This window comes from Athene cunicularia (genome assembly GCF_003259725.1).
Source record: "Athene cunicularia isolate RWA chromosome 4 unlocalized genomic scaffold, athCun1 chr4_part1, whole genome shotgun sequence".
In the NCBI taxonomy this organism is placed as follows: Eukaryota; Metazoa; Chordata; class Aves; order Strigiformes; family Strigidae; genus Athene; species Athene cunicularia.
The window spans coordinates 1,888,357-1,915,138 of record NW_020799098.1 but is presented as its reverse complement, the minus strand read 5'-3'; the positions used below and the strand labels follow the sequence as shown (position 1 = coordinate 1,915,138).

At 41.4% G+C, this 26,782-nt stretch overlaps 1 protein-coding gene across 1 annotated transcript in view; it reads right to left on the bottom strand.

Annotated features, from left to right (window-relative positions):
- Nucleotides 1–353: 353 nt before the first annotated feature.
- Nucleotides 354–26,782, bottom strand: part of C4H20orf194 (chromosome 4 C20orf194 homolog) — a 69,502-nt gene continuing 43,073 nt past the window's right edge. Inside the window, exons 25-37 of the mRNA XM_026846891.1 lie at nt 26,654–26,771; nt 21,361–21,449; nt 19,905–20,063; nt 14,722–14,847; nt 12,703–12,740; nt 7,776–7,911; nt 7,334–7,420; nt 6,101–6,207; nt 5,334–5,408; nt 4,970–5,172; nt 3,218–3,283; nt 2,539–2,632; nt 354–1,001 (exon numbers count right to left, since the gene is read on the bottom strand). Of these exons, the coding sequence (XP_026702692.1) occupies nt 889–1,001; nt 2,539–2,632; nt 3,218–3,283; nt 4,970–5,172; nt 5,334–5,408; nt 6,101–6,207; nt 7,334–7,420; nt 7,776–7,911; nt 12,703–12,740; nt 14,722–14,847; nt 19,905–20,063; nt 21,361–21,449; nt 26,654–26,771 (1,411 nt within the window). The 3' untranslated portion in view covers nt 354–888. The remainder of the gene's footprint in view (nt 1,002–2,538; nt 2,633–3,217; nt 3,284–4,969; nt 5,173–5,333; nt 5,409–6,100; nt 6,208–7,333; nt 7,421–7,775; nt 7,912–12,702; nt 12,741–14,721; nt 14,848–19,904; nt 20,064–21,360; nt 21,450–26,653; nt 26,772–26,782) is intronic.

The window sequence follows — 26,782 nt, the reverse complement described above, 5'->3', positions numbered from 1 at the left end:
TTCTCGCTTTGGGAACACCCTAAAAACTGCGGGATCAGGTTCTCCTCTGAGTTTAGTTTTTGAAGCGTTCCCCCATTTCTCGCTTTGGGAACACCCTAAAAACTGCGGAATCAGGTGCTCTTCTAAGTTTAGTTTTTGAAGCGTTCCCCCATTTCTCGCTTTGGGAACACCCTAAAAACTGCACAATCAGGTACTCTTTAGTTTTTGAAGCGTTCCCCCATTTCTCGCTTTGGGAACACCCTAAAAGCTGCAGGATCAGGTGCTCTTCTGAGTTTTTAAATGTTCCCCCATTTCTCACTTTGGGAACACCCTAAAAACTGCAGGATCAGATACTCTTCTGAGTTTAGTTTTTGAAGTGTTCCCCCATTTCTCGCTTTGGGAACACCCTAAAAGCTGCGGGATCAGGTGCTCTTCTGAGTTTTTAAATGTTCCCCCATTTCTCGCTTTGGGAACATCCCCCGGTCCCACATGCTGACGTACACCACTGCTCATCAACGCTCCTGTGCAACAAGTTTCAAGGGACACCCAGAGATTAAAGGGGTTTGATTATCTGCATGACAGACCAATTCCATGATTACATTCTGACCTACTAGGACATACAGTTTCGCTTCTTTTCTTCTTCTTTTAAATAAGTTTCCACTACTAGCCAGAGATTCCACGTGATGCTTTTTACATTCTGGAATTAAGGTGAAGTGGAAGCAAACCTGACAGTACAAACAGCTAAGCAGTTACCATATTAAAATGCCAACCTTACAGGAATGATCTCTTAAGTTTTAAAAGGAGTGCTTAAAACTGACATTTCACTTAATTTTCTAGTTAACCAGCAAGGACAACAGCATTTTTGGTTACTTACACTAGGTGGTTCAGAAATGCACAGAACGCATGTGCTTATGTCTTCTGCTCAAAGAGATCGTGATACTCTTGTTCTTCTAGTTCTCGGTTGTACTTCTCTATTTCCCTGTTGGCTTCTTCCAAGTAATCGTTCATGAATTGGTCCATTACTGATTTTGAAAAACTAAGGAAAAACATTTGTGCGAATAGAGTTCCTTAGAAAAGAACATACAGGCTTGAAGGACGTGCCAGTTCAGGGAGACTTGCTGAAAGCAGAAATTCAAGGTATTACCTCCCGTGAGTCCTGCAGCCAGACCTGACCACAACTACTCGGTATTACTGGGGAATAAAGGAGTTGCACAATAGACATTTCCCAATCAAGAGGAAGAATGTAAGAACAGCAACCCTACAGCAGGTCTGCAGATGTTTACAGCTGTTTTGGTTAAGGGAAAGTCTCAAAACCTGCCCCAAATTCACATCATCCCCAAGTGGTTAACCAGAGCCTGTAGCTTTTATTGCCAAACACCAAGATGGTGGTGGAGTAAAAGCCCAGGGAATGTTGAAGTCCAACTTTGCTGTTAAGCTCTTTTCTGCCTGTATACCGTAACCAGGAGCTTACCCTGCAGACAGAAGTCTGCTGGTTTAAAATTGTCCCACAGGGCACAGAAAATAACTGCTTTTTCTTATTCCAAAACAGAATCACAGAACCCACTTGGATTTTTGTAAAGTCTGCTGAAGTTAAAGTGAAAAGTAAACGGGGAATACAAAACCAAATTTGAAATTTTGATAATAAAACCAAGACAAAAGCAATAGAAAGTTATGAAAACAAGAAAGAAGAACAGGAACACACTGGAACATTAGTATTAGTCTGGCATATTCTCGCCAAAAATATGATCAGGTTTAAATTTAAAAATAAAAATAATTTCTGGAAAGAAATCCAGAGGACTCTGCTTGGTTTATATTCTGTAAACTGACACCAAACAAGACTAGGAAGGACAGTGCATTTACAAAGGTGTATATGCCAGAATTTGTTATGTAAATCATAATGCTTGTACGCTGAAGTAGTTTTAAAATACGGTTTTACTTGCTTTAGTGAATTTAAAAAAAAAACCCAAACGCAACTCCACACCTAATTCTGAACACCCTGTTCATATTACTGCATTGCATTCAATCAAGGGTTTTCTCGTACCGAGCTGCAAAATGAGAGCAATCATTTAATATCAGCTTCACCACAGAATATATGGCACAGAAAAGGATGCTGCAGTAAAACCTAAACCAGCCCCGACAGTTTTGACTTGAGCGTGCGCACGCACATGCACGGACACAAAATTATATTCATTTGGAGGTTTTATCAGTCGTGACCGGGCATTAAGCAATATTACGGCACTATTTGGTTTGAAAAAATGTTTCTTTGACAAGCTGCAGTCCATAAATTATTCTCTCCGCAGGCTCACGTACAGTTTGGGGATTGTTTTGTTGGTTCTGTTCTGCTTCTTAGATCATATCTCTGAAAAAGTGTTTTAACAGCAATCTTCAAATGGCAAGTAGCCACGCACAGATTCACAGGGAAGAAAACTTTTCACTTCGGATTACCACCTACAAATCAAACTGGCTCTCCAGCTTTGACAGTATACGTTTTAGATTTGCACAGCCTGTTGCCTACGTAAAACCTTTAGAAAAAAACAAACCCTAGATGTTAAAGGATACATGGATGGTAGTCCATTTTGTCACCAAAAAAATTCACAAATTGAGTCCCGTTGTAAAAATAACCAGCTGGAAGTGGATCCAAGTGGCGTTTCACCTACATTAAGAAAGAACATACCATATATTAAGCACTTAAAACTGCTTAGAGACGATCCTAAAAAACTTAAATAGATAAAAAGAATAATTCCTATTGTTGAACTTCACAGCCAGGGATTAAGGTATGGCTCCATATGGACTAGGGGAGTTAGAGACACTAACCACAGTCATACCAAACTCTTAGGAACCCTACTCCAGAGATGGCACTTGCAACCTAAAGGTAGATGATGAGGGCAGGATGAGGCATTTGGGATCCTAATTTGCAAGCGACAACCTGCACAGCACAGGGAGGAAAGATGGGGAAAGGCCGTTACAGTAACCAAAAGCGTAAGCTCGGCCAACGTCTTACACCTCACCTTACTTTTCAGAGCTAACTTAAGCTCTGAGGTAACACCAAGATTTCTATCTCATATCCCTCCTGGATAGTCTCAGCTGTGTTTCAGGTATATCAAGAGACAGTAAACACCATGATAATTTAGTGCTCAGCAAGCTTGTTACGGCAAGTATGGGAGGTGCTCTGTCATACAACTGGTTATTTAAGAAAATCAGTCAAAAGAAGGCTTTGCTATTAATCTCTCCTACTTACATGAATGTTTTTTATTTCCTGAAGGGTTAGCATTCCTCTGGTTTTCAGGGCTTTCCTCTGAGGTTTCTGTATGAAGAATAAGGCCCCGGTTATGTACTACTGAGCAACAGTGCGATACTACAGTTTAGTTAAGAAAAAAAAACAACCGGAAAAAAAAACCAAAAAAAAAAACCAACCCAAATAACCCAAACCACAAAACATAAAGTTCTTCCTTGAAAATGGGGATAACGGTAGTGAAATCTATGATCACATGCTATCGTGCTCAAGCCCAGTGTAGAAGTACTTATTTTAGAAGCATGGATTTTCAAAATTATAGACAGAATTATTCAACTATATTAAGGCACTTGCAACTATGGTCTGGAAACAAAGGTGCAAATTAAGTGATCTTACATAAAGCACCGGTAGAAATGACAAATTCTAAAAGTATTTTAACAATACAATTTAAATAGAGCTTTACTGCAAAGAAAGAAGAAAACTGGCACAGGAACAGAAAAACAATCTAGTTTTTGGTCTGAAAAGTTTTATAATTCGTTTCTTTTATGCAGCACGCAGTATCTCTCAGAACTACCTGAAACCCTACTATTTGTAGTCTTGAACTGCTTAAAGAGGAAGCACTTCACACTTGAGGTAGCATTTCAGTTCCAAGCTCCACGTTATTACCCACGTGATTATGTACAGAGTGTGAGATCCCCTCACAGAAAATGTTTCCTTCCCTGAAGTAACACAACCTGCTAGAACAGAGCTGGGAATCTGAAGATCCTTAGAAACAGCTCCCACAATGGTCTGCAGGAAACTTTTTTTTCCTTCCTATGCTTTTTAGAGTTACTCTGTAAATCCTAAGCCATAAAAGAAGTAACCGTGAGTATTTAACTAACAAATGTTTCAAAATGGGCATCGCAAAAGGGCACAGTTGGGACTGTAGGCTCAGGTTCCAACTAGAGTGCTAAAATAGGAAATCTGTATGGTTGAACAATTTCTGTCCAAGTGTATTTCTGAATCAAGCCTCAAGACTCACTTCTTAAGACCTTCATGTGCAGCCTGGCAAAAGTAAAACCTGCTGGTATTACTCCTTATGTAGCAGTGAACCATCTTGTCCTGCACTCCTCGCCAGGTCGTGTCTGTCCCCGTGCAAAGTGGCAACACATCACCACTGCAAAAGGTGCCTTCTAGGCTTGGTGATGTGCATATTCCCTGCTCCCTGCTCCAACTTCTGTCACACAGGTATATCAGCCATGCAGAAATCCATGAAGTCTTACAGAGCTGCACATGACAAATTAAGCAAGACAAAACGCAAAAAAAAAAACCAAACCACCCTATACCCTCCATTTCAATGGATTACTTCCAAGGAGGTTTAATTTAGTGAATCAAAACAGGTTTTCAGCTCTGCAGCATTCAGGTACTTCAAGAAGATTTATTTCATACTACACTTTAGCTTTTGGCATGTCTCAAACTAAACCATTTTGTGTTTATTCTGGACGTTGTCCATTTGCTCAAGCGTTCAAGAGCAGCTCAATCCATGAATTAGCTGGAGCAGATATTAAAACAATACACAAATTGCAACACACATTTGCAAACTGTTAGTCCCCTTTCTGAAATACGTTTACACCCTGGAATGTGAATACTTTGGTAGAAGAGAAAGGAGATTAAAAAAAAAAATAAATTTTGTTTTATCAAGGAACCTTAGATTCCTCCTTTTGTTGTTAAGAAATGCCAAACAGATCACGCTGAGCATTAGTAAATGTGCCTACAAACCTGTTTTGCAGTTTCTCTGAGCCAGTCTTTTATATCCTCTTCCTTGAGAGAGCAGCCAATGAACACAAGGAAACACTCCTGCTGACTGCTGCAATCTCTGTTATCGCTTCGTGAATCAGGAGGAGTCGGCCCCTCCTGAACAGGCACAAGGCTTAGTGAATTAGATGATGTGTTGTGGCACACCTCAATCACTTTATCAGCATCTATCAAGAAGACGGAAGGACAAAAAGCATACTCAGAATTGCTTATCTAAGCTTAACATCAACACGTTGGTGTGGACAGAACACAGTACCTAAAATTTTTCGAATGCATTTACATGTAGTGCAATCAGAAGACAACACATTAAATAGTCATTTGCCCTTACCTGAAAACTTAACTTTGCCCATGATGTGATAAATGTTTCCAGAAAAAGGACTTGGCTTGAGCAATGATTTAATCGCTGTTTGAAACAGAAGACAAATAGATTATCTCACTTATTTTTCTCCTCCTCAGTGTAGCGTTTGGTCAGACCTATGCTACAGGTCTCTAATCCACATCCTACTGCTTGAGGGGAAGAAGCTGCAGCGTCCCCCGGAGCCCCGCTACGTAACATTTCTCTATGTTCTCATTTCTTTGCTATGGTGGGAAATTACGTGTTTGGCAGAACGAACGCTTACAGTGTGTGGAAAGTAAAATGGTGCTCCTTAACATTGTTTTGCTACGGAAAGAAGGAAAGGCATGGTTATATAGCTACTCTAGTAGCCTAACAGGGTTGTGCCTATTTTCTAGTAACTACAAAGAATTAGTTGGCATAAAAAGTAGAAGCTGATGATCACTTAGAAAAGGTTATTTCAACACTACTAAATAAAATTAAACATAAAATAAAAAGCAAACATATGAAGGTAAGTGTCTCAGTCTCTAGAAACCAAAAAATTTCTGAAGAAATTAGATTTTCATTGGAACAAAAATTTCCAGAGCAGACACCAAAGAAGATAATTTACTCTACTTTAAGGAAGGAAAGCTGAATTTTCAATTAAAAAGTTTACTCCAGCACTAATTAAATAACTGTGCTACATCAGCGCCTTCATTCCCTTCTATTCCTCAGTATTCCAAATTTGGATTTAAATCAAGTCAGTCAAAGTTCATTTGTACCTTTACATTTGGTCACAAATCGTGTTTTTTCTAGAGGACGATTAAACCACACACAGATCTGGACCATTGGAGGGAAGACAGACCCAGCTCCGTATTTGCCTTCATACCTGAAGGCAAAAACAAACACACAGCTTCAACTTACAGAAAAAACACACACGCCTGTGCTCTTCACCTAACAAACTTCTTAAAAGGAACGTTTATTATTTCACCACAGGTAAGCCTTGTTCATAGGAAGAAAAATAAGATTTCTTCTCTACCACATCCATGAAAATGTAATATTAACAGCATTAGGTTGTTCAAAGCACTCAGAACTCCTTTTGATGCTCTTCCCACTGTAATTTCTTTTGTTCTTACATACTGTCTACATACTCTTCTTGTTATACTATCATCACCTAGATTAACAGTTGTTCAAAAGTTTTAAACACTTTCTTTTCCCACGTTCTCTCTCTCCTTTTGGCTCCCTACAATCCCCAGCAGCTCTGACATCCCAAACTTTGTGCCCGTTTACTTTAGGAGCCTCATTTGCATCCAATTTAGAGCAAGAATTAGCAATAAAACGATATACCTACATACAAGACTGGCAAGGTATGGCAAATAAATTGCGCTTCCAGCTCTATAAACTTAACCAGAAAACAGTCAGCCAAGAGTTAGAATGGCTGACAGGTTTATGTTTTCTGCCAAATAGGTGCAGCAAGGATAACTGCAACAAGATGTGTAAAGAACCCTGAACCATGAAAAATACCACTCGGTATGAAATGGAAAGCTTGGTACCGTGTATTAGTGTGCCCTTAGCCTCTGCCAAGACTGTCAATAAGGTTGCTGGTTTTTATAAATAATTGTTCTGCTAATAGCTAGACTGACACAGCAAGTTCATTCCAGTAAGGCTGAATAGCTGTCAGAACGAAATTACTCTAGTCATTATTGACCTCACCCCTCCTAATCCTTCCCAGCTTATTCCCAGAGGGTTCTTTTCTATTCTTCTGCAAAGCAACAGCAATCTTGCCATTGATTTAAATGGTGTCCAGAAAGGATCCTTTACCCCATAAAAGGACAGCAATCGTGTATCTACTAAGTATACTCATCAGCTCCCTTTTTAAAATGATTTACAAAGGCAATGCCTGTTCCAAATGAGTAGTCTTGAAAAAAAAAATAAATAAATGAAGTTAGCGAGACTTTTTAATCTTCAAGTTAATTAGAAAAATAGTTTTAATATTTTTCAGTCTAGATACTTGCCAGCCAGGATACATTAAATACCGAGCTCTCATCATCTGAGGATTTGAAAAACTGCTTTCCGAGAGAATTAATTCAATATCCTCATTCCTATAAAGAGATGAAGATCAAGATTTTTAATTTTATAAGTTCAATAAAACGGCCACTATGTGTATGCTACTTATATAAAACAGAACGTGTTAGTCACAGTAAAATTAAGAGTATTTTTCCCTTAGTGTGACAGTAACGCAAGTCATACTCTGCAAACAAAATCATACATTTGCTAGTCTCTAGACTTACATGACCATAAATGTAAAGGGAAGATGCCTTTTGCATGAGAAATAATTAAGAGAAATCTGCATTTCCTTTGTATAGGTTACCAGAGTAAAACAAGAGAATGCAAGTTTCTAGGTGCGTGTATCCCTTCCGCCAAAAGTGACAAATACTGGGCAGTGATTAGCGTTACCTAGTTACAACTCCATTTTCTGCCAAGATGAATGAAACAGCAGGATTTGCCGCTCGGATAAGGCTCTGCAGTTGCATAAGGAGTGGATGCTTCTGCTCTGTAGCATGACTTGTGAAAACCACGGTACTCACTAGTCCTGTGTAAGGGAATCAGAGGATAGTATACACAAGTCAGGTATGCAGCAGTGACTAATAAACAATTAAGCAACATAACAGCCATTCTTCTCTCATTTTCCTTCCATCTTACTACACTGAAGAGAAAAAAAAACCAACACCACACAACAAAAAAAGCAAGGAATCTTCCATCTCGCAGAAATAATTTAAACTCAATTAATCAAAAGAATCAATTAAAAGAATTAATTCATACAAGAATCAATTTGAGGACTAGTTTAATAAAAACAGTAACATTGAAAGCCTTTTGGCAAATTCAATGTGTCGGAAGAGAGGTTAAACAGCTAAAAAAAAAAAAAAAAAAATAAATCAGTATTTTGCTTTGACAGTTGCCACTTTCCAAAAACAAGAGAAGGGTTTTTTTGGCTCAGTTTTTAAAGAAAGACCCTGAAATGAAAAAAAAAACATAACAGAGGGGAAAAAAAAAAAAAAAAAAAAAGGAAAAACTATTTGTCCTGAGCCCCAGTTCCCCAAAAGACTCAGCTGCGTCACCAGAAAAGCAATTCCTTTTCCAGACTTCACAGTATCTCCTTCACCTTGCACCTAGTGCCAGTGATTTCACTGATGACATGGTGACTCTGCTAAGCAAAAACTTTCCCAGATTTGAAGATGGCAACACAATCTTGACGTTACACCTGCTGTCTTGCCAGGTATAAGACAAGTTTCATGTTAAATGAGAGCCAACCCCCTGCTACTGCGGATGTCTCCGAAGGCAATCGGAAATAACACACAGCAATCACAGCCATCAAGCCCTGGGCCCTGGAAGGGATTCTCATTAAGGAAAAAAATGAGAGATGACATATCGCAATTATATCAAGAATATTCCAATTATATCAAGAAGGTGTTACATCAGAACAAATTGCAGCCCAATCCCTCAAAGAGATTGCAGTGCCAACTCATTGGGACTCCCTAGGATGTCAGTACGGGCCAGAACGTGTCAGGAATGCTATTTCTCTGCTCAGTGTGGGCAGCTCATTTCAGACACTTTCCTGTAAGTACGAGTGTAAGACAGTAAATTCTCGAATACCCATGAAGAATTGAACCAGGACGCATGTCCCCTGCCCCCAGCTCATCACTACTTAAAGCAGAATATGTAACGAAGCTCACACCGTGATCTGCTGCCTACAGTTATTCCTGATCTTTACAGAAGTCCTTCAAATCCACCAACCCTTGCAGAGAGGCTTCTTTACATAAAAATTCCTACACCAAACGTTTCTGGGGTACTTGCATTATACCATATGCTCCCAGTCACTGTTACTTGCATCACTGACCCTTTCAGGCAAGAATTTGAATAATAAGCCAAGCAAATTTCCATCATTAGTACTTCTCTTTTTTTAAATCTCCCGCAGAAGCTTCCACTCCAATTTCAGAAACATCTAAGTCTTCTCCAACACTGCTTTTGAGAGAGATGAGGGGTGATGGGAAAACAGCAAGCACGCTTAGAAATTTAAGTCACACGCATGCTTGAAATTATTATGTAGATCATGCAATTAAGATGAAAAGTATGAATAAGCTAATCAACAACCACCACATTATGAGTGTGCTACGCACAGTGGTTTTTTTTTTTCCTTAATATCCCCAAACTTAATATTAATTTAAAAGTCAAGTTTAATTAAAAGCATAGTTATACTTTCTGTGAAGTTGGCACAGAACAATAAGAAGGCTGTAGAACATAAATGCTATGAAGCATCCATTGCAGTTAGAAGCACTGTGCCTTGGAGAGAATAGGGAATTGTCAAGGACTAAGCTGGAAAAGTTGAAAGTTAAGAAAAAGCAAAGGAATAAAAAAAATCTAGCAAAATCAGAAGCCTGTGCATCTTGTCTCATGCTCCTCACCCACACTCTTGCTCCGTCACTCCCCATTTCATTTGTGCTTGCCGAAGGGGAACAGCTTTTGGGCACTAGCTGTCATTCTCAGCTGTAAACTCCTTTGCCACCTTGGAAGTAACAGGAGACTGCTCAGAGCCTGGGGAACCTGCAAGCTTTGGCTCTGCACACATGGATGCATAAGTCTTGTAGGTGCCAGTATCCCACAGAAATCGGTCCTGAGTTAGGAGGCAACGGTCTGCGACACTGAACTGACTGACAAGTGGTATAATCCAGAAGAAAAGTAGCTGTCTGAGAAGTGGGAGATGCCTACACAGCTCTAGCAACAAATAATTTTGACCTTCTCTATTTAAAATTGTCACTTCCCTCTCTGTTGCTACTGCATTTTGAAGACCATTCAGTTTTGTATAATTCCTTATTAAAGAAAAAAAAATTAAAAAAAAAAAATCTTTGCAGCCTGGGGAATGGCACATTCAATAGAAGCAGTAAAGAAACAGGAGGGATGGATTAAAAATATCTATGCTTTACAAAAATAATGGATCCTCTTTACTCCCAAATGTGCAATGGTGATGTCTTAATCTGTAAAACAACTTCACATACAACACAAGAGATGCCAGCGTGCCCTTAGACTAGTGAAGCGTCATCTTACAGCTTCTGTGCAACAATGGGGGGAAGGAGAAAAAAAGAAAGAAGGGGCATATTGGGAAGGAGTGAGACAAAAGGAAATTACAGCACACAGACGGTGGTGAGGGTTTTTTTGAAAAGTTTAAACAAGTACGTAAGGGAGAGACAAAGCAAAACTGCTCACGTTGGTCCCTCTGCTCAAGGCTTCATCAGTTCTCTCTGATTCTCACCCATTTGTTAGACTTGTGGCCTTCCAAAGAGAAAGTGATGTCACATAAAATGATGTCCTGCTGCTCACATGCATAGGTACCCAGAGAAAGCCACACAACAGAGGAGACCTGGAAAGCAGCAGCAAAAGGCTAACCCCACTCCCTCCCAAAATAGCAAGATATAATGTGGACAAGATAAGTATCCAAAGGTCTAATTAATTCCTGCTTGCCTACACCCACACTTGTCTTTTCTTACACCCTCATGGCAAGTTTTCAGACTGATACAACATCCAGTATGACGGTGTCTTGGCCCGCTGACAGTCCAGTGACACAAAATAGGATGACTATCTCTCAAAGTGGATGTCTCATTAAATATTCCTATTGTTGCACCAGGAATGGTTTCTCAATTATGCCAAAGTAAATTCTCTACTATACATGTGATACAATTCTGCATTTGTCTGGAAAGTTTAAGAGTGTACCACATCTCAGTTCAAAGCATACTTTTCCTCTTAAAACTTTTTACACAGAAATTGCTCCTATTCATGTGAAACAATTTGCTTTACACGAACAGACCTCTAGGCTATCTAATGTCACATTTTGTATCTGAAAACTAGATGACAAAACCTTGCAACATGCAGAAACAATTTGCCACCAGAAGAACATTCTTCGGTATTTTTCCTTCTTTCAGTGTTTGGACCAGAAGAAAATTAGCTATGCTTGTCCTAAGCATTTTTTAGTTCTTCCCTGAACAATGACAAATTCTCACCCAATCAGGTCTGTACAATTGCACTTAAAAAAATAAAAAAAAGATAGCTTTAAGTATTTTTTTTTACTGTCAGAGAACAAAAAGGCATTCCACTTTTAGTAGTTATTGATACTTCGTTATATTAACTCTCCTGCTCTCAATTTCAACCATGACTAAAACCATGACACCCATCTGTTAGCCAGTTCCCCAATTTGTAGCATCAACATTTTTTCTCCAAATAAGAAAAAAAGTACGGATTTCTATAACAGCATCTACATAATTTCTAGCTTGTTCATTCTTTTGAGTTCTTTGGATTTCATTCCTTTGGACTCCCTTCACATATGAATAAGAGGTGACATAATTCCAGCAGCAAACCAGAGCTCTACAGAGTCTAAACAGCCTCAAGAAGAGTGCAGCATCCTACTCTGACAACTGCGTTTAAATACAAAAAACTACCATCCTGCAGTTCACTTGGGGAGACGTGAGCGTAAGATCAGGAAGTCATGCTGCAGTCCGACGGCGACGTAAAAAAAAAATAAAAAAAAAATTCTAACTATCATTAGTCTACTCAATTTCAGGCTGAGCTTATAGTCTTCCTACAACAAAGACTGCCTGACTGGAGAGATCTGTTCTCATATATACACACGCATCACATGTACTGGTGTTAATGTTGTAAATCTGCTTTACCACTGTTAATAACAACTGCAAAGGTGCTATCGCCCCATTTGTTTCTGCTCTTGAACTTATTTGATGGTAGGTCAGGAAGGATCGTATCCCGTTTATGCCCACAGCTGCTCTAAGTTCCAAGCCCAGCAAGGAGGACAACGTATTTCAGAGTCAGAATATAAAACTGAATGGAGGCAAGAAACTGTTCTTTTGCAAGTGAGCTGTTTTGCCTGCTGCAGTGTCAAATGAACCCTGCAAGGATCCTCCACGCTGCTTTAAGAGGAGGATAGGGGGAATGAGGTAATCAGCTCGGTTTTGCCTTTTTTAAAATAGTAGAGAGGAGAGCTCCTTTCCTCATGCCTCCCCAAAAGGGGATGGGAACTCAAATCCAATCCATTTTATTCCTAGATTAACAAAACAGCACAAGCTACAGCAGTTCAAGGTAAGCAGCTCAACTCATGGTCCTCAGACACCCTTCCTCCAGCTGAGGACAACCAGAACGCACCATGCTCCATACCTGGACGTTTTCTTCAGGTGCCTATGGTGTTAAATAAAGTAACGTCTGCTCTGCACAGATGGTTCTTATCTCCAAGAGTTTATCATGATCCTTTGATAGTGTATTTATTTGGCCATATGGGTCAGCTACTTGTTCTGCAGAGCTCAAAGTCAAGAGAAGTGACACGTACCTTGTGAACACTGGTCCAAGAACTTGGGAAAAAGAAGCCTAAAAAAAAAAAAAAAAGAAGTTTGTACATCAAGAATGGATGTTATTATTTAAGTACAGCATTTACATTCATTTGGACACCGACAGCTAGAGTCTTACTATCCAACCCATTTTCATGTTTCCTTTCTTCAAGCCATGTAACTGGAACATCCCTGTAGGTTATGTCTTTCAGGAGTTCTTCCCCAAGAATTACTTTTGTAGATGGATTTAATTCTTTAATGGATTTGAGAGCCAATTCCAACCACACAATCTATTCTAGGAGATCAGAAAGGCCTCAGTATTACTTTAATTCCTATTTAAACAATGGGAATTTTAAAGCTTGCCCTAAAGAATACAGTGGGGGAACTCTTCATGGAAGGACTGTACGTACATAATGCTTTCTGTACATATCATACCATTTTTTGCTACTGTGTGAGACAAGGGACTGTTAAAAAAAGCTCCAGAGGAATTTAGTACTTTATCTGTTTCCCTTCAAGTACCTCTCCCCTGCCCTGGCTTACTGTTCAACACAGGGAAGAGATTCATGCTAGGCTCCTGAAAGAGCTAGATCTCTACAGTAATGAACTCTGAGACAGGAAAAGGTTTTGATTTTCTTGACTGCAAAAGTTTCAAGTCAGATACATAAAAATCACTCTGCTCGATTCGCACAGCGAAATCACCAGAGTTTCCCAACTGAAAGATTTGTCACGGGCAGTACATGGCTACTGGGTAAGTTCTTATCAGAAGAAACTTCAAAGCGAGACACAAATAGTCTACAGCATAGGCTAAGCCTCTTCCTTCAATTGCTACTGCACTTCAGGAGACAAACAATGTTAGTCAAAGGATTGCAGGCTACTGCTGCTATAAATACAACTCAGTACCATGAGCAGTAACACGTTAGTAAGTTTAAAAAAAGCCCCTAAGAATGGAACTTGACTTTCCTATAATTATGGAAAGAACAAGTTGAAACAGCACTCCAGCATCAATTCACCAATATTTTATGTAGCCTTTATTATTTATTTACACTCTTTGTCACGGAGACAAAAAGCAGCAGTAAGGTAATGTCTACTTATTGACTAGTGCAAAGCACAAGAAGCGTATTGTTTAGTGTCTTAAAAACAGCTAGGAAGTTTAAGGAATGCACTTTTTTTCTAAAACGACTGGGCAGTTCACCTCTAAACTGATGTACGGAGTTTTATCACAAATAGCAGCAATGCTAAGAACTCTGACAACTGTTAACTGCTTTCCCTGACTTTTAACAAACCCGCTGCAAGGCATAATTGCCAAATTTAAGTTTTACAATTTTACAGACCGGTCTATGCAATTAGTTCCACGTTTGAAGTGCAGAGCACATACATAAACTATGAAACAGCAACCATACCACACTATTTTCAAATGTCAGCGACTTGGCTTTGCTACTGTTTCCTCCCCACCCTGCCTCTGCAGTAACCCAGGATATCAGATTTTAATACTTGCGATGCTTTTGCTTCCGTGCTTTGTCAGTCTCTTCAACAAGATTTGGGACTGCTTCCCGTAAGTTCTGTATTTTAAATCTGTAAAGTCTCCACTGAATGTTCAAAAGCAGTGATACAATCATAACCCAAACTGAGACGCACGTCTCAATTTTAAGACTCACCGAAAGATTGTGAGAAAAAGAATGATTTAAAAAGCATGTGCGACAGGACAGTTCATCGCCCAGATTTTATGAAGTCTTTACTCACAGTATATGCATTTAAGCAGTATTTGTTTATTCTTCCACAAGCTAAACTTTTATTAACATTATATATAATTATATATGTAGCGGAAACCAAGTGTCATCATTATAAACCAAACAGCACTTCAAAGTTCATCCAAGATGGATTACCTAGCAGTTTTATATGAAATTTAAGATAGTTTAATGACAATTAACCACGATATAGATCTAATTATTATAAAAGTTAGCTCATAAACTTACATACCTATTTTCAAACTAGTAAAAAAAAAAATAAATCTTAAAGTATACCTATGTTCCATATAGCAACTCAGAGGCTCTACACAAGTATTAACCGCTCCAATGATGAAAGACGACTTCACATCTGGGTCAGGATGAGTTTGCAGAGCCTGCACGACATCAATGACATCAGTATATCTGTAAGAAAACAAAACAGAATGTGGTTTCAGAGAAACAGAACGACACATCTCAACATCTAGTAAGAAATCAATTGCTTGCAAGAAGGTTAGATTTCTAAAAAAGCCTACCAAAACCAGTTATAAAGCAGTTCAAAACTTGGCAAATCCAGACAAATTAAGCCGACTCCAAGTAACATTAGAAATAAATTCTTGACAAGAACAGAGAAAAGCAGTATAAATTTTGCACTGAACAACAAGTCTGGCTTTCAGTAAGCACAAAAAGCACAACGTCATACAAATATGTTACGCCTGCTGCCAAGCATATTAAGCTCCAAATATGATTCAAGAAAAAAAAAAAAATTAAAAAGCAACACCTCTCACTTATCAGCACTCCAATTTAAGCGTGCTTCTATAATTAATTTGTGCATTTTTTTTATCAGTACTCCAGCCACTGCTGCATTATATTTCTGTATGATAACAAAGCTTAGGTGGAGTTTTTATCTGAAGTATTCATTTCTCAGTCAATTACAATCTTCTCTCAAAACTGCACTGTCAGTTATCAAGTTGATGGATTATTTAGAGAACTCCAGCTACTTTACAGCTGTCTACACCAACACTCAACTACCTAGGCAGAATGGAAAACCTGCAATTAGCTGTTCCTGAAGCCAGTGCTGCTACCAGAATATCAGTTATTTTGCACATCACTGGACTTTATACCACTCAGTAAGCGTCCGATTTTAATATGAAAAAAAAAAAAAAACCAAAAAAAAAGCTTTTTAGCACTATCAGAATGACCGTAATTAAGAAAATCCTAAGATCCTTATTTATGCTCTTAGTGAAAAAGGTGAACACTTGGTAGCCTGGGAATCAAAACCATTCCAGCCAGGTTAGGGCAGCACTTCCCTCAGGCTAGTTTATGTAACTGCTCATGACTCAGAAACAGTGGGCAAACATACCGCAGCTGATACTTGTTCTCAAATGCTACACTTGAGATGGAAATGTCAAACAGAGGCGGCTCAGAGTCATCACATTTATTCCCCAAGAAAACTGGTATTTATCGGAAACACATTAATCCGTCTTGCTTCAATATCACCTGCTGTATCAAGTGAAGAGCGTATTTCTAACAGCCTGCTTTCGGCTAGGAGTCTCAGGTCAGAATCACAGACCCACAGAATAGTTTGGGTTGGAAAGGACCTTAAAGCCCATCCAGTCCCACCCCCCTGCCCTGGGCAGGGCCACCTTCCACTAGCCCAGGTTGCCCAAAGCCCCGTCCAACCTGGCCTTGAACCCTTCCAGGGAGGGGGCAGCCACAGCTTCTCTGGGCAGCCTGTGCCAGGGCCTCACCCCCCTCACAGGGAACAATTTCTGCCTTAGATCTGATCTAAATCTCCCCTCTGTCAGTTTAAACCTGTTCCCCCTCGCCCTATCCCTCCCCCTGATGACGAGTCCCTCCCCCCTTTCCTGCAGCCCCTTTCAGCCCTGGGGGGCCGCTCTAAGGTCTCCCCGGAGCCTTCTCTTCTCCAGCTGAACCCCCCAACTCTCCCAGCCTGTCCTCACAGGGGGCTCCAGCCCCCCGAGCATCTTCGTGGCCTCCTCTGGCCCCGCTCCAGCAGGTCCGTGTCCTTCTGCTGTTGGTGCCCCAGAGCTGGACCCAGCCCTGCAGGGGGGTCTCCCAGAGCGGAGCAGAGGGGGAGAATCCCCCCCTCGCCCTGTGCCCACCCTGCTCGGGGTGCAGCCCAGCACACGGGTGCCTTTCTGGCCTGCCAGCACACATTGCTGCCCCATGTTTCATCCATCAGTACCCCCAAGTCCTTCTCCCTGGGGCTGCTCTCAAGTCCTTCATTCCCCAGCCTGTACTGATACTGGGTCTTCTCCCTACGAGCAGGACCTTGCCCTTGGCCTCATTGAACTCCATGAGGTTTGCACGTGCCACCTGCCCAGGTCCCTCTGGATGGATTCCTTCCCTTCACCACACAGCTTGGTGTCGTCAGCAACCTTGCTGAGAGTGCACTTGATCCCACTGTCTATGCCACAGATGAAGATATTAAACAGTACTGGTTCCAGTACAAGCCCCTGAGGGACACCACTTGTCACCAGGCTCTATCTGGACACTGAGCTATGGACCACGACCCTCTGGATGTGACCATCCAACCAATTTCTCATCCACCCAACAGGCCACCCACCAAATCCATTTCTCTCCAATTCAGGGAGAAAGATGTTGTGGAGGACTGTGCCAAAGGCCTTACAGATGTCCAGATAGCTGACATGCGTAGCTCTTCCTTTGTCCACTGATGCAGTCACTCCATCCTAGAAGGCCACAAGGTTGGTCAGGCAGGACTTGACCTCGGTGAAGCCGTGCTGGCTGTCTCAAAACACCTCCCTGTTCTCCATGTGCCTTAGCACAGCTTCCAGGAGGATCCTTTCCATGATCCTCCCAGGCACAGAGGTGAGGCTGACAGGTCAGTAGTCCCCAGGGTCCTTCTTTCTACCCTTTATAAAAACAAGTGCAATGTTTCCCTTTTTCCAGTCACTGGCGACCTCGCCTGACTGCCACGACTTTTCAGATATCCTGGAGAGTGGCTTGGCAAGTACATCACCCAATTCCCTCAGGACTCTGGGAAGCATCTCATCAGGTCCCATAGACTTTTGTATATTCAGGTTCCTCAAGTGGTCATGAACATGATCTTCTCTTATAGTGGGAGGGACCTTTGCTCCCCGAGACCCTGTCTTGCGGTCCACCCATTTGAGAAGTGTGGGAAGAGAGGCTGCCAGTGAAGACTGAGGCAAAAAAGCTGCTGAGTACCTCAGCCTTCTCCTCATTTGTTGTTACCAGTTTGCCAGTCTTGCTCATTGATAGGGGTTCACTGACTTTCACCTTCCTTTTCTGGGCTGACATACTTGTAGAAGCCCTTATTATTGTTCTTTGCATCTCTTACCAAGCTCAGCTTCTGCGGTGCCTTGGCCTTCCTGACTCCAGCGCTACATGACCGGGCAGCATCCCTGTAGTCTTCCCAGCATACCTGTCCCTGCTTCCACTGCCTGTGCATTTCCTTCTTGCCCTCTGGTTTGACCAGCAGGTCTCAACTCAGCCATGCCAGCCTCGTGCCCTCCTTTCCTGATTCCTTACACCTGGGGATTGAGAGCTCTTACGCTTTATCAAAAGCATCTTTAAAGTTCTGCCAGCTCTGGTTTGCTCCCTTGTCCCTGAGGGCAGTTTCCCAGGGGGTCCTGCTAATTCCTTGAACAGCTGGAAGTTTGCTTTCCTAAAATTCAGGGTCCTGACTTGACTTTTTGCCTGCTCCATATCCCTCAGGACTGCAAACTCCACCAGTGTGTGACCACTGCAGCCCAGGCTGCCTCCAATCCTGACACCACCGATTGGCTCACTTGTGTAGGTGACCATCAGATCCAGTATCACATCCCCTCTGGTAGGGCTGTCTACTGCTTGACTTAAGAAGTTATTCCCAAAGCATTCCAGGAGTCTCCTGGATCGCCTACAGCTCACTGTGCTACTTTTGTAGCAGATGTCGAGGTGGCTGAAGTCCCCCAGCAGGACAAGAGCCTGTGAGCTCTTTATGGAGCTGCTCGTTCTGAACTACGGAGGCTCAGAACATACCATCACAGAAGTGATGTGCAAAAATTACACAAAAATTTATTTGGATTGCAACTCACGTACAATATTTCCTCTCTTATCTTTTATCAGCTGGAACTTTGAAAGTTTGTGTCAGATTTTTTGTAGCTAATACTGCCAAAGAATCCAAGCAAGGACTACTAGGAATGCAAAGGAAAAGCAAGCACCTGTGCACACAAAATAGTTGCAAAAAAGCAAAGAGTGGTCCTTACGCTTACTGTAGCACACTTGTTCTCTGTTTAAAAACTTCAGCAAAATGTCACAGTAGCTTACACTTTAAAGTTTCTACTTAGAGGAAAAAAAAAAAATCCTGCGAACTGAATGGATCATTTAATTCCAGACACTATGAATTTATTTATTAAAGATTCTCTAGCACTCACTGGTCTTTCAAAAGTTCTAGGTACTGTAAGCCCTTGACAGGTATAATTATAGTCTTTATGTCACACCATATCACACTTCCTAAATTTAATTTCTATTCCACAGCAACTCAAATTAAATTTTACCAAAATGTGCTCATCTACTGCCTTAAAGACAATAGATCTTCCTCTGAAAGAAATAGGGAGGTGCTCCACCCCCATTTTTCTTCAAAACTATTTCAGCATTTTAGCAGAATTTTAAAGGAAATTATGTAGGAAAGGTAGGGCAAGTAATCAGCTAACATGCTTTCCAGCATTCTGTAAGTTTGTGCATTTACCCCATGGTTATTTTTTGTTTTGGTATCAGTAAAATACAAGTCTTTTGGGAAAAAAAAAGCAATAGTTCACTTGTGTATTAACAGGGACTACAACACGCAACGCTCTCTAAATATTAAGATAATGCTGTAGCAGGTAATATTCAGTAATATTCACCTGAAGCTCTGGAGTGCAACCTGCAACAAAATCTCAAGATCTCTCTGCTCTGTCACCCTCATCTAAATCTGTGGCTTTAAAGACAGCCAGCCAGCACTCCAGCAGGCTTTAAAGACAGATAACCAGCATGAAGTCTCACCGGCTTTGAAGGGCAAATACCTCTATCTAGAGCCTCCAGGGAGGGTGGAACAAAAACCAAAACCAAACCACACAGTGCCACACTGATAAATAAAGTGCCGTTTAACAACAGTCTAAGACACAGCTGGAAAGGGCAGGAAAACTTCTTTTGAGAAGCCACAAATCACAGTCAATCTCCTAAAAAGAGCCACCAAATGTAGTCAATTCCTTCCAAATGATTGAAGGAAAACTACGGACACCTTTTCTTCCCCATGGAGTAAGAAGCAATAAGCTTAACAGACTGTAGAAAAGCTGAGTTTAGTGCCTATGTAAAACAATTCACAGAACGTCAAACAGAATTTAGCAGAGAAATTTGCCTGCTTCAGACTGATGGGAAAAATTTTTAAATGCCTTAGAAAAAGGAAGGGAATAGAAAATCCCTCATTCTGTGCAACAGTTCCAACATTTTCCAACATTTACCCTTGCAAGACCACTAAGAGACGCTTGTTCTTTTTAGCATAAGTGGACTGACGGACGCTGTGGTTTTGCTGAGCCTCCAGGACACTGGAGAGGTAACGCTGGAAGTGGGTTGCACTGAAACATTCAGGACTATCCAGAGTTTGCCGATAAACTATCCACCTAAACAACAGAAAACAAGGAAAGAAGTTAATGCTCTATGACATAATATTTGTTTTCTTTTGATTTTGAACCTGCCGACCAAAAATAAATTTGACAAGCCCTAAGATTCCACATCTCTCATACCACATGGGAAAGAGCAATTTACTTGGCCTTCTATCATTTCCAGAGTAAGCACATTCTTTACATTACTGCCAAAAGGTTTTGTGGGGGTTTGTTGTTGTTTTTTAATAAAACAATGTTCAACAGCTTCTTCAAAGCAGCACATCATATGAGTAATTCTGATCTTTGCTAGTGATGCGGTAAACAAAAGTTTTATGAATCCAATTCAAAAGACTATGGACATGAAACCACTGCAAAAATAAAGAGTAACGATGACATTTGCAGGAAAACATGATGAAATGCATTATTACAGAACATTCAAAAGTCACCTTATGTGTTTGCCTTATAAACAGAACCACAAAACTGTTCTGAATCAACTCGCTAATATCAAGACACTCAGTTAAAAGTAATACAAAAAAAACCCAGTCCAGAGCATTGCTAAGATTAAATGCTAAGATGTTTGACTGTAAGATTTAAAAGGATTTATTTTTTTGATATTGCAGAAGCTGTATCATGACAGAGAACGGCAAATTCCAACAGTAGATTTATCTTTTTGCCATACAAGAGATGACATAAATATATCTCCTGCTATTGTAGAACAGAAACCAGGCTGGATTAAAAGCAATGCTGTTGCAAGGACTGCTAGTATAGACTTCTCCAAGAAAAATGCATTTTAGACTCGTTACAAGTCAATAAACAGAAGCTCTTCACCCCTTTCCTTCAAGTTGTGACAACATCCAGACTTGCTTAAGGCAGGATTCATTTGGCCCCTCTAAGATTAGTCTGAACTGTAGCATCAGTGATTGTTCCAGACACACGTGATAGATCTACAGTGATACCTGTGGTGTTCTTCATATGGAACATCAACAATGGAATCTTCTGCACTATCGTTCTTGTCTAAATGTCTAAAATCTAAGAGGAAACCTAGCTGGCATAACACAGTTAAGAGAGATACCTGGAGTAACAGAACTGATGTCCCCTAACCCTATGGTGTGCTATGTAGAACTAGTTAAGGGGCCACATAATATTTACTGAATTTATTCTTATAACACATCTGTTTACAAATTAAAAACTGGGATATCAAAATAAATAAATAAATGATGTGCAACACTGACAGATTCGTTTCCTTCACGCCGAGTAGATCTTTGGTGATTAGTATGACCACTGCTTTGGACCGTAAAACCAAAACTGTACAAACCTTCCACGCTCCTTGTTAAAAGTTACAAGAAAAGCACAGAGATCGCTGCAACGACATCCTGGCAGACCCGTAATGATGGTGATAACCACCTAAAACACAGGGAACAGGTAAGAAGTGGGGCAACCTGAAGACTCGAAATGAGCTACAACAATTACACATGCATAAGGCTTCTACCTTGATAAAAATCTTAAGTCTAAACGCAAAATTAAGTAACGCTAACCACCGAAACAGCGAGATAGCGTAGCACTGTGTTTATGCAGTTACAGATAGGAGTAATTTTAGAAAGACACGTTTTCTCTTGGTTTTCATACCTTAAATACTGTGAAAGGATAATTAATAAATACAGCAAACAGTATTATCAAAACTTTTGCATTAAAATCTAGTCTGCAGTGTAAGTATTAACGCAAAAGTCAGGCAAAACACCACAAGAAACACCAAAAAGGTTACGTTCCCTATGATGACCAGGGTACATTCCAAAACACACAACAGTATTTGAGCAAAACGGCTCAAAAAAGGGATGGCGCACATCAAACGGTCTTGTCGAACACAACGAGCAGCTCTAGGTTAAGAAATTATGTCACCTTGGTGTCATAAAGCACAACTATAGAGCATATGGAAGTTGAAATGAGGGTATTATCAATTGTGTGGAGATTTGATGGCCTTTTCCACGTGGGTCAGTTGTCACCCACGCATACATATTCAAAGGGCTACTTCCCCTACAAGAGGCAGATCTACCAAAACAGGTTGCCCAGGATAGTGAGGTGGGTTTGGGCAAAACGCAGTCAGCCTAGGGCATCCATTTACCCCCCAGCAGCTCTTTACTTTTGCCACCGTGTCTGGCACTCGTGGCCATCGTGGTTCCTGGGGTGTCAGGGTTTGCTTCAGAACTCCCTTAGTTCGCTCTGCTACTCCATTTCCTTGATGGTAGCATGGGGGTGTGGGAAACACTGTATTCCTTCACCGTGTGCCCACTCCTGGAGCACCCCGGCAGTAAGGTGTTAAGTGACTGAATCAATTTGGGTGTGGGCAGGTAGCTAAACCATCACCTTAACCCCTTCCCTGTATTCTCCCTAGTAAAGAACAGAACAGACCTAATGAGATCAGACAAACAATACACATAATGACCCGCTCAACAGCCAAAAACATAAATCCCATGGTGAGCTGCTGAAAACCTGCAAAATATCGCAATGAAAGACCAACAATGATTAATAGGATGGGACAATTCACTGGGTAGGAATTCAGTGAGCCTTCCCCTGTGTGTCAGCGGTTTTCCACGCTCAAATGAGCTTTCCAAGGCCACAGTAGGCATCCAGACTATCAAATCCCAGGGAATCCCTTTTTTTTATTCCCTCAGCCCATAAGAAAGTCCTTAAGTGTAGGGGTTGATCCTTCAGAGGGTTATGTTCTCCTAATCGAGTGCAACATAAGCCACATGCATGAAAACACCGGGGTTGCACAATTCCCTGGTTACAGGCCATCCTGCTCATTGCCTCTTTAAATAAATCTTTGCTCCCTGAGCGACTTTGGTTTTTTGGGCAACCACTCTAAGAAGTGCTCCCATTTCTCTGTTTCCTTTATAAATACATTCCACATAGGAACCAACTTGTCCACCTGAGCACTTTTTCCCCCCCCCCTTCTGTCTTCTGTCCCCTGAATCCATGTGCAGGGCTTTGATACTTCCACACTTTCCCCTGTATCCTAGAGGATGCAGCGGTGAACCACACGTTTTTAAGATTGGGCTAGAGAGGAGAAGCAGGTTTTATGCATGAGGGAGAAGGTGCTGTGTCACGGTCAGAGGGTGGATCTTGTCTTTGGAGCACTTTGGGTGTTCCCTCCTGTATCTGCGTGGTGCAGCAATAATGATCTAACCGCATATTCCCCTTCCTTACTGCTTCTTCCTTCGTGACTCCCACAGGAGAGGGGGCTTCCAGATATCATAACCCCTCCTCCAAGAATGGTTTTGGGGAGCTCTTGAGCCAATGCATAGTGAGCCACTGTCAAGGAGTGCCAATATCCCTGGGGAAGACATGTGAATGTCAATTGGATTCCTTCCCACGGGAGGGCAAAGTGATCTCTGTTTGCTTCCTGCAAAGGGACCACGCAGAAAGCATCCCCTGTGTCCCATGGTGGGTGTCCTCCTGCAGGGCTGCACCCACCCAGCCACACCAGGCACTGCCACTGCTGAAGGACCTGGATGGACATTCAGGCACTGATAAATCAACTGTTAATCGCCAATTTTTGTTTGGTTTGCAGACCAGCCACGCCAGGGAGTTGCAAGGTGCCTCAGCTGCAGTTTCATTCCCAGGTAACCAACATTTCACCAAGCAGTTGCCTGTTGTTTAGAGCCTCCAAAAACATCTGTAACCCAACTCTGCTTCCTACCAGTAACTATACCACTGCCAAGTGGTATCATTTGAGTCCTGGTGTCTACTAATAATGTGATAGGTGTTGGAAGGGGGCCGAGGGGGCAAGCAATCATTAAATGCCCTCGGTTGTTTTCTGTGACCCTCTTTAAACAGATCCACCCGCTGTCCCCCATTAATGACACCCTCTACCCAGTCTCAGTCTCCTCCACTAAGCAGCTAAACTCCTCCTGGAACTTAGACGTCCAAGGCTGAGCAAAGTATCTGTTTTGTCACAACCTCTGATTTTCCCTCCCCAGCACCTATTATTTCAGTTTTTATCAAAGGGCTCAATACCGCGTTATTTTCCAGATCCTCTAAAGGATCAAGTGGTTTGGGATTTTGGGATTCCCATTCCACCTTCTTCGATAGGGAGGAAAAAACAGTTTCACTTTTGGAATCAGAGTCTCCCGCTCTGCTCCACTCAGGTGACTCCCTCAGGACTTTTTTCTGATCGTTTGAGTCAAGCAGATCAGTACGAGGTTGGTGATTCACCTCGTACTGCATATCTAACAGGGTCTCTTTGCCCTTTCCCTTTTAGCCCTTTCTTCCACCAACTGATTTTGCAGTTCCTTCACTAAATCTTGGAGAGATTTTATGTTTTCTCCCTCAGCAGGATCGTGTGCGCTCCTATACTGCTGGGCTGCCATCAGAGCAGCTCCCAATACCCCACATGCAAGTGTCTTTCCTTTTCTTGTCCTCCTTTTTTGTTCTTTTGCTGATACTGTCCTTTCTGCCACTGATTAGGATCATGCCAACTACTGTGAGTCCGTATCACCCCCCACAGGGTGAGGCACACTTTCAATTTTTCAGAAATCAGGAAGCAGTCAAGCACTGACATTTCCCAGGCAGTCAGGGTTTGCCACTGCTCGACCCTCTCCTGGTTTATAGCTGAGGGGTCACTTCCCAATTCCCCTCATCTGTGTATATCAGATGGAGAATGTGTATTCCAACTGAATCCTCCTTGACTCAGGAAATCCTGCCAACAACACCAATTAAAACATCACGTCCCAATTCTTCGGACCACGACTCAGATTCCCCAATTCCCAGGTCAGGGTTCAAAGGTGAAACCACACCAAGGATTCTTCAAATCACAAAACTCTTTTTTTTTTTTTTTTTGTTACAACAGATATTGGCATGAAACTTTGTCAGTAAGCCTTGCAACCTCTGCAACAAGTGGTAAACCTCATGACATACACTGACAAACCTTACAACGTAAAACTGACAGGTCCTACAATGTGCCAGGACAAGACTAAAACATGCTCTGACAACCTTGCCTTATACACAGGGATAATGAGAGGAAAAAGAGAAAGAGAACAAGAGAGAAAGACAAAAAAAGAGATAGATTTCACTAGTCCTGTTTCTAGTGTTGGTCCAGCCAGCCCAGGGGTCCAGTTCTGGTGGAGTGCAGCCACCCGGGGCTTTGACTTGTGTCCTTTTATAATTCCTTGCCCCTCCTTGTGATGAGCACTTGGACTCGTTAGGCTAATTAGGCATCACATGCAGTTCATGCTTCTAGAATTCTCCTTGTTTTGGTGCATGTGTAGTTTGTACCTACAGATTCCTTTGGAAATGGGTCAGAGGGCTTGGGGGTCACTGAGGAGCTACTCCCCCCTCCCTGCAGGTGTGATCATTGACATTTCCTTTTGATGTGTGCAGTGTGAAAAGGGCTTCTCTATTGACCCTTCATGGAGGAGTCACTCAAGATAGGGAAGCTCAGCCTCAGAAAAGTGTGGTCCCACCTCCATGGGACCCCCTCATCTCCCTGCCATTACTGCACACTCCTGGAGTTTCCATAGAAACTGTTTCCTTCACCAAAGTTCTTTACTGAATGTTTGAGACATTCAGTATGGTTTCACTGGACCATTATACCTGATAACCAGTCGTCACCCAGCATATCATCCTGCTACTAGCAGACATACTACCTCTTCCCGTTTCTAACTACATGATATTTGGAGATAGCCATCAGCAGACTATTTGTATCCTACCCTCAAAATCACTTTGGGATGCTCAGAGGAAGTGAGTAGTCATAATAAAGAGAAGCCACTCAGAAAATTCAGAGGTACAAAGTTTTCACATTTTATAGAATTCGGTATGAACATTGCAAAAAGAGTTTTCTTTAAACATACACAGAGACAGGTACACCAAACGTTAAAACCATATTAAAAAACTTTCATAAGGGTTTATTAATTCTGAAGTGTCAGTATGGTCTCTGAACTAGATCCCAGGAAATCAGCCTGCCACCATATTGCAGTATTCAAAGAGAAAGACTTTATTCCTGCTGCTTTGATTTTCTTGCTCAGTGCAGATTTCAAATGCTGGAAAGTTACAAGGAAATATTTTCCCTGAAAATGCTATTTAAAGCACTCCTTCAGTTTGACAATTGTCACTGCCCCTATAGAGAACCGAGTGTTCTACAGATAATATCAGCAAATGTTAAATATCATGTGCTACCTCTCTGCTATTTAAAGGACTTTTATGTTCCAGAGAACAATTCAGTTAAATTATTCAGCAATTCATAAAAACAAGCTACTGCTTTAGGGCTAACTCTCTCTGGACATTAGAGAAAACCATTCCCTTGAAGATCTCTGCCTCATTTTCTGCCTCTATTTTATCAGGCTGAAGGGCCATCAGCACTTCCAAAAGACTGTTTAAATGAAAAAAAAAAACCCTAAAGTAATGTAATCAGGAAAACAGGGCAGAGCAATTTATTCCAAGAAACAGACTTGAAGCAAGTTCAGTGTGAACTGGTGGCACTGAAGAAGGAGGCAGAGAGCATGGCTAAACACACATCAGTACTTTACTACATTCCCTGCAACAGAACCAATGCCAGACAGAATATTTGCTAAATATTGTTAGGGGTAGGAAGGATGGTTGAGTTGCTTCCTTACCTTATCGCTTTCTGCTTTGCTGTCAGGAATAACTTCTGACTGTTGCAATAAAACAGGAAGATGTGCTCTCATTACTGGCTCGTGACTGACACTGCTGACTGTAAAATGTTGCACAAACCTGCCAAAAAT